Raw genomic sequence first — 8,132 nt, 5'->3', positions numbered from 1 at the left:
AGCGTTTTGGATTCCAAACTCTGCTTTTGTCTTTTTCTAGCAGTGTGAACTTGCTGAGCAATTTTCCCTCATCTCTACACAGGACAATTCTCATTTCAATGCGAATTATCTTTTCTTTAATGCACCTTTCCTGCACAGCCAACCCAATGAACAACCTGCCTCGGTGGATCCCCAAGTGTTAATTCTGAAAGAAACTCGAACTAGCAAGGTTACCCAAGGTCACACAACTCCTTACCGCCCTGAATCAAGTTTTTATCATTGGCAAAAAGGGAAGTGGGCAAGAAACTTAGAGAAACAGTAAAGCATTTTCTTTTCCAAATGAAAGTAGCTCCATAGTCTCGTTTTTGGATGATTGAAGGAGTTCTTGCTCGTTGTAAACAATTCAGAAAACCAGAGGCTAGTATAAAGAAGAAAACTAAAAAGCAGGGGAATGCCAGCATGGGTGAAGAACAGCAGTGGTACCAGTAAGCAGGTGTAACGTTTCCGGGAATTGTCTACAGCCAGGAATCCTTCCCTACGAGTATCAACAAACGCGCACTTACGCTGTATGCGTGTAACACAGCCACATCCATACTGTATATCGCTGTATGACACAGCCTACACATTACATACGCCCGGAACATATGACGTGTAACATGTTAGTTACACATGGAACAGGTCACATCACTAACGCACATTTTTTCCCCACGCGTGAACGCTGGGAAGTGGGAACCCGAGCATCAGGTATTACTTGGGGGCACCCCTCTGGACCCGCAGCGGCCGCGGCCCCTGCCTCCCAACTACAAGTCCCAGCAGCTGCGGTCGCGGAGGCCGACTGGAGACCGGAGTACGGTGAGACTACAAGTACCGGCAGGCTTGGAGCACACGTAGGGACTACGATTCCCAGAAAGCACCGCTAGCAGCTCGCGCAGCGCCCTCCGGGATATGTAGTTGTCGCGAGGAGCTAATTCCTATTCATTCAGCCTCAGAAGAAACGTACATTCCTCTCACGGTCCACCGACGCGACTTCTCACTGGGCTAACGAGGAGACGGAGCTCACGCCGGGGAAATAGGGATCTTGAGAGGCCCCAACCGTGGCGCGGCAGGAGGACGCGTGCGCATGCTCAGCGCTTGCCGGCGCGGGCGAAAGCGCGCGGGAGGCCTGGAGCGGCAGGCCCCGCCCCCTCGTCCCGTTCCCTCGTCTGGCGCGTCCCACTTGGAGAGCCTGCGCAGAAGATGCAGGGCGGTGGGCCGCGGGGAGGGACTCGCGGCGCCTGCGCAGAGTGGCGGCTTCTCTCGCGAGGACGGACGCCATTATCGCATCTCCCCGACAAACACCACGAGAATTCCGCAGCCCACACGGTAATTGCAGCTCCCGCAGCCGGTCGCGTCTCCACCTCCCCCTTCCCGCGGGGCGAGAGCGAGAGCGAGAGCGAGATCTCCCCTCCTCCCTCCTCCCTGCGCCCTCCTCCGGCCGCCGCGCCCGCGCCCGCCGCCCCCGCCCGGGACACCCTGCGCGGCAGGCTAACGGCCCGCCGCCCTCGGCCCGGACGCCCCTCGGCGCCCTGCGCGCCGCCCTCGGCCCCGTCGGTGCGCTCAGTTCCCCGGGCCCCCCTTCCCGGTTCCTGCGGCTCCCCCGCCCCGGGCCCGCCGCTCCCGTCAGCCTCCCCCCCCCCCCCCGGCAGCCCCCCGGCCCTGGCGGCGCTCCGGGTGGCGGGCCGCGCGGCAGCGTCGCTCCCCCCGGGGGGCCGCGCGCCTCGCCTGTGGGACGGGCGGGGGGGACGGGCCGGGCGGCTGCGCGCGGTGGCGGGTCGCCCCTGTCACTTGTCGGGGACACGGGGAGACGACACTGCGAACAAGGCCCGCGCCGGGGGTTGCTGTCAGGCCGACCTCCGCTCCGGCGTGTGCCCTAGGGCACCGGCAGGCAAGAGCGCACACCCCCACTTGGCCGAGGGCTCACGGAGGAAAGGAGGGGGTCGGTGCCGTCTGAGGGAGAGCCACGGGCCGCGAGGGAGGAGTTCGCGGTTTTGTCCCCCCATCTCTTCGGTATAGGCCTTCTGAAGTGTGGCCTTAGGCTTTTGCTTCGAGCACCCCCCCCCCCCAAGTGGATGCCCATTTCACCTCCACCGTGTGAGCACGTTGGAGACTCTGCCATAATGGAGGCGGAGTGTTTCTGAAGACCTGAACGCTCCCTGAAGAGCTAGCTGCTCCCACGTGTGGGCTTCCAAGGATCGAGACTGTGCCTGGCCTGTCCAGGCACGGCCCAGCTTCGGGTCTGTTCGAGTGGAACAGCTAATTGCTCGCTATTCGAACTTACCCCAAGGCCTGATGGTGTTGGTGAAACTAGCACTAAGGGAAGGTAGTCGATGGGAGGAGCCTGTCCTTTCCAAGGGGACACTTGGAACTGACGTTTGGGAGACAGGAAAATAACTTGGGATAGTTGAGTGGTCCTCCGTAAGTGAGGGAAACAGGCAGTCAGAAAGGAGGTGGTCCGACCATTCAATAGTCAGCTTTTAGGGCCACCCTGGGTACAAATATCTAGTGGTAGGAAAACACGGAAACATCCCACAAGATTAGTTTTCTGTGTTCGGTTTCATTTTCCCTGTGTCTTGCAGTTAAAGTAAGAATATGTGCTTATGAGGTTGGATTCTGTCAACATCAGTTGGCTTTAAGTTTTTAAAAATGGCTGCCATGTATGGGTTCTGTGCTGTGGCTGGGACTGCTAACCATTTCCAGTGTTTCTCATCACAGGGATCCAGTGAGGTCACATTTTATAGATGTGTCACATTTTATAGAGACTGTCACATTTTATAGATGAGGTGACTGAGACCCACAGAGGTTGAGAGACTTGTCCAAGACACACTGAGCCAAGGGTTTGAACTCAATCTGCCTGAGGTCCATGTTATTAAAAAATAACACAGATAGCTAATATTTTAATCAAAGTAATCTGCACAGTAAAGCATTAGTGAACAACTTAGGTCGAGGAGCAGCACTCCCCTGTTTTACTCCTCAAAGACTTACATCTTTCTGTTGTTTGCTCAGGAAGGTCTCCGTAGCCCTGAAGAGTAAGGTGGTTTTACATTGTTGACTTTGTTATTATAGGGTGATTTAGCTCTTCTATCATATCCCACCTTTTCTATCTCCTTAATTCGCTATGTTCAGTTAACTCAAATTGTTGAAGACTGAGCAAGTAAGTATTGTTTGCTTCGTGGCTGAGTAATAACATTTTTTCTCTTCTACAGCTTTTTGTTTTTTTCTGTTGTTTGTAACCGCCTTTCTCTTTGCATTTTCTGTTGCTGTTGACTCTTTACATTGTTTTAAATTCTCAAGGATAATGTCAGATCTCTCCAACTTCCCCTCTTCTCCCCAGCCCTCTTATTGATTACTCCTTAGGCCAGTACAAGTATTCTGGTATTTTCCTTTATTATGTATCCAGGTTTGTTCAGGATTCCACGTTTTAATCTTGGCTTTCTTCATCATTTCAATTTCATTTCTGCCAAGTAGGCTTACTCCTTACCCTTTAGGATCCTCTTTGGTGTTAAGACATTTTCAAAGTGCCCTAGATGTGGAGTCCCACTGCAGATGCTCTGTGCTTCTGGGGGCCTGCCCTGAAGCTCTGGGAAATTCTCTTGTAAGTTGAGAATTTCTTCTGCATTTACTCTTTCTGTATTTTGATGATGGACATCTTGGATTGACCCACTGAATCTTCTGTGTTTATCCTCTTCCTCTGTCACTTTATTCTCATTTTTGGGAGAGGGCTTCAGTTTATCTCCCAGTCCAGTTTTAAATTTTTTATTTCCACAATTGAAAATTATCAAGAGCTTATTCTGTTTTTGTTTTCCATGGTAGCTACTTGTATTTTGAATGTATTATCTTGACTTTGAGGATACCAATAAGGATTTTTTTCAATTCTTTTGTTCCTTTAATGTCACTGTCGCCGTCATCGTTTTAAAAATATTGTCTTCGTACTTAATATGGCAAATATTCCTTAACTATTGGTGACTATTGTTGTTTAAGGCAAGAGGAAATGCGCAGAGAGCTCTGACTCTGTGTGGCTCATTTTGAAAATATGTGGATCTCTCCTCAAGTGGTGGGGAACTCGTTACTGTGTGGGACTTCAAGTGCCAGATTGCAGAGACTTTTCCTCTGGGTCTTACAACTTAAAGACCCCTTTGATGTGGGGCTGGTCTACCTGGTCTAGGGAGGGTTCTTGTATAGCTTTTCTGTGCAGGGATCCAGTGTCTGTGAGCCGACATAGCCCATGCTCTGCTGAGTGCCCTGGCCTGCCACTGGCTTAGAGCCCTTCTTTGGCTGTACCCACTCCTGTGTGCTCCATATTGTGGTTTCCTTTGCCCTCATTAGATCCTTTGAGTCTCCCAGAAACTTGCAAAGTATCTTGCTTATGTCTCATTTTCTTTCTTGTGGGTTTATTATATGCAGTTATCTTAATGGGGTGAACAGATCACCTTTGTGGCCAGTTGCTCACTGTGAGCAGGAATTCCAGAGCCCGTTCTTGTCATTCTGGTTCTGCTCTCCTGCCTCCCCGTGGCCTTGGTAATGGATGCCTCCTGTCGGTGGAATGGGTGGCCTGATCATTGTCCCCTTGGCCCATCTCTATGTTGCGGTGTGGGCGGATGTTATGTGTTCCTGCTGGAGGTTCTGGCTCTGCAGTCTTGGAGGCGTGCCAAGCTCAGCTGGGGAAGGCCAACCGTAGACAAATGTAGCAGAGGTTGTGCTTTCAGACTCTAAGGTCGCCTTGTCACACTAACTTCTCACACCATGTCATTATACTAAGATAGCGCTTCAGTGTGCCAGAGGTAAGGATTGCCTCTAGTTAAGCAGTGATGACTGTACTTGAAGTGTAATCTTGATGCATTTTAGTCAATCGTCCTTTGAAAGTTGTGCACAGTGAAATAAATATGTCAGCTGCATGTGTCAGGGCCTAGCAAGGCCCACGTGAAGTGGTTCACGTGCCAGTGACCTCGCCGTCACTGGGTGCTTGAGAGAAAGGCAGACTCTCAGGCCCCCACCAGACATACGGAATTACAATCTGCAGCTTTGTAAAGTTTTCATTTTGAAGTAATTTTAGATTTACAGAAAAGTTGCAGAAACAGTACAGACAACTTCCCTGTTCCTGTCACCCAGTTCCGGTAATGCTGACTTCTTACATAACCAGATAGCCTTATAAAAATTAGAAAGTTGGCATCGGCACACTACTATTAACTAAACTACAGACCTAACTGAATTTCGTAAGTTTTCCATTAATACCCTTTTTCTGTTTCAGGATTTAATCCAGGATCCCACTCTGCATTTAGTTGTCATGTCTCCTGAAGTCTCCTCCAATCTGTGCTATTTACTTAGCCCCAAAGTATCTCTTCCAAGATATTTATAAATGACAAAGGGAAAAATGGTAACTTCACAGTGGAAAAACCTGACAGATACCACCGTAACATCACCAGTAAGGACACATGCTATCACATACCCCGGTGTGATACCCTGAGACAGAAATCCATACCCATAGTCCAGTCATGAGAAAACCCAAAGTGAGGGTCGTTCACCAAAATCTGAACTCGGGCTCCTCAGAAGTATCCAGGTCTTGAAAGACAGAGAAAGACTCAGAATTTGCATTTAAAAAGATGGCCGGGTGTGGTGTGCGCCCTTGGATGCTGAAGAAATACTTCCTGTGCTAGATGGTCGCCCAGGCAATACGATAAAGAACCACAGTCTTGTTTCGGGGGTTGGCAAATGGGTGCTTCAGGCACAGGTTCTGGGTGAGCTTGTGGTAATGGTCTAGCTTAATAGCTGTCATCTCTCCTTAATGATCTTCGTCTACCCTGTGTAAGTCCTGACGGGCTGGACACGTTAACTGCATTACATGACCTCCAAGACTGACTTTAAAACGTGCATGTAACTTGACCAGTTCAGCTCTTTTAATCTGGGAAAAATAAACATTTTTCTCATTTTGAAGAAGCTTCTGGTGGAAAATAACAGCATTAAGGTTTTCAGTAAGAATGTCTCAGATAAAAGCTTTAAAAAGTCCTCCATATAACAGGTAAATAAACACCCCTGTTGTGTTCTCTGACTTCATATGTATGGTGGTCATAAAAACAAGACTACGTGATGCATTTTTCATTGGAAGTACTCTGAACCATTCCAAAATGTTCATTTTTCTGGGGGTGTGAGGAGGAGTTTTAGGGAATTTGAGAGCAAGTATTGAGTGGGATCATATGACTGCAATTTGCTTTTAGAAAGCTACCCTTGTTTTCTTGTTGGGGGCCAGTACCTGGAGCTCATTTTTGCTCATCACCGAGAATTAGAATCAGTAGTGACCCCTGCTTTTCAGGGTAGTGATAAAATATTTAACCCTTAGATTTCCCACTTTGGTCTTGTGCAGGCTGTGAAACCAGTTAAAAATTAGAGCTTTAGCTAATATCTCCTGCGATCTTTGCCTTGCCTTTTGGCTCTGTTTGTTCACTGTCCAGGACTGTGCCTGGACTGCCCCTCTTGGAGGAAGTTCTTGAGCCCTCACCCCCCAGTGCAGCGGTGAGGTGTGGTGTCCTCCTAGTGCACCAAAGTACGTCTCTTTAAGAGGAAGTGGAGCTTGGGATCAGCACCTGGAGCCTCCCGTGGCTTGAAACATGGGGGTGTTCTTGATTTAAAAATGTGATGGGAACGTTAACTTCTCAGTGTGTCCAAAATACTGTGACATCACATGAAATTGATTCTTATTTTGAATTAATTTTTCTGCACCTTTCACTTCTACCTATGGTCAGGAACTGTCTGATTTGATGAAGTGTTTTGAACCATCTACCTCCACGGTTGCATGGACAGTGAGATTCACTTTATGACTGTAAGGAGCGTCACGTTGGAGGGGAGAGGTGGTGGTGGTGAACAGTGAATAACCGTGAGGTCAGATTGCTTACGGTGTAGAAGTGATGAAAGAATAATACCCAACAGAAAGGGCCAGAGGAGGCAGAGATGAGAACATGTTTTAATTAAGTCGCTGACAAAGTAGATAGGTGGAACGGATGTCCTTGTGGAAATTGACCACTGTTTCCTTGCCCTAGATTATTTTGTATTACCACTTAAAAGAGCTGTGCACACGCAGAGTACTGAAAGCAAAAGTGGGTTGGACAGAAGGGCCCCAGTAGGGATGGAGGCCTGGCCATGCGGGTGGGAGTGCCGTCAGGAAACCGGGACTGCATTGAGCCAATCAGGCTGGGGCCTCAGCAACTGTGGGCAGAATCCTGTACTGACAAGCTGTTTAGTAATAAAGATTTATATTCTGTGCTTCAAAAAATGCTGCTTGTGGTCTGTAGTGATTTTTCCTTTTTTCACAAGGTAGGAAATCATGAAATAACTTGAAGGAAAGTTGAAACATTCTGAACTGGAAGGGGGTTTGAATGAAACGAGCAGTGAAAACTTGGTATGTCTGCTGCTGGCGCTCCCTTGCTGCTGTCGGCTGTGTGTCCCTGGGTGTGGCCAGAGCCCCAGGCATCTTAGTCTCACAGAGCAGGAACAGACAATGAGCCTGCTGTCACTGTGGTGCAGCCCCGTGATCCCGTCGGCAGGCACATGGCCAGGATGCAGCTGTCTGCCGCCTCACCATCCTCGCGTGAACTCTCGTCGGCAGTAGCCGGGATGGGCCTCAGGAGCAAAGTGCTGCTTTAGGCTGCCTTGTATGCCAGAATGCTTTCTCGAAGATGCGGTGTGATTTCCTCCCATGTGTTTTTAGACCGAATTGGTCAAAGAAGTCTGAGTGTCCTGTTTACCAGCTAAAAGTTGTTGCAGCTGTTTGCAGTGAATTGGCTTTCTCGTTTTGTAATAAACATTTTATGGATTTTTAAGATTTGTGACATTCAACCAATTTTCACATTTTTTGCAAAGTGAGGGTTTAATAGTTTAGATTCGTGTAATTCAAATTGTAAAATGCAATCATGCTACGTTAGGGAGGAGGAGAAAGGAAACAAGGGGCGACTGGCATAAGATAATAGCAAGTACATACTGCTTGGGGTTCCCTTCAAACACGGCTGCCGATGAAAAGTGCCGTTAGACTTGCTTCTTGAGTTCCCCTGGGGATGGTTCAAGAACTCAGTAATCGTGCTTTACCTCATTGGGATTTCTGTGGATCCGCTCTAATATGAATCAGGCGT

The 8,132-nt window shown here is 48.9% G+C and overlaps 1 protein-coding gene across 10 annotated transcripts in view; it reads left to right on the top strand.

The window, feature by feature from the left end:
- The first annotated feature begins 1,185 nt into the window (after positions 1–1,185).
- Positions 1,186–8,132, top strand: part of BANP (BTG3 associated nuclear protein) — a 129,940-nt gene continuing 122,993 nt past the window's right edge. For 3 of the 10 annotated variants that reach the window (XM_057314078.1, XM_057314074.1, XM_026494620.4), the window contains exon 1: positions 1,216–1,341. In XM_057314078.1, coding sequence (XP_057170061.1) covers positions 1,216–1,341 — 126 coding nt within the window. Of the gene's footprint in view, positions 1,342–8,132 lie in introns of all 10 variants that reach the window. The other 7 variants (XM_026494628.4, XM_057314075.1, XM_026494625.4 and 4 more) reach the window with 6 other exon arrangements.

The sequence above is a fragment of the Ursus arctos genome, unplaced genomic scaffold, assembly GCF_023065955.2.
Source record: "Ursus arctos isolate Adak ecotype North America unplaced genomic scaffold, UrsArc2.0 scaffold_19, whole genome shotgun sequence".
NCBI lineage: Eukaryota > Metazoa > Chordata > Mammalia > Carnivora > Ursidae > Ursus > Ursus arctos.
Note: the sequence above shows the minus strand (reverse complement) of the source record. Positions and strands in the feature narration are given on the sequence as shown.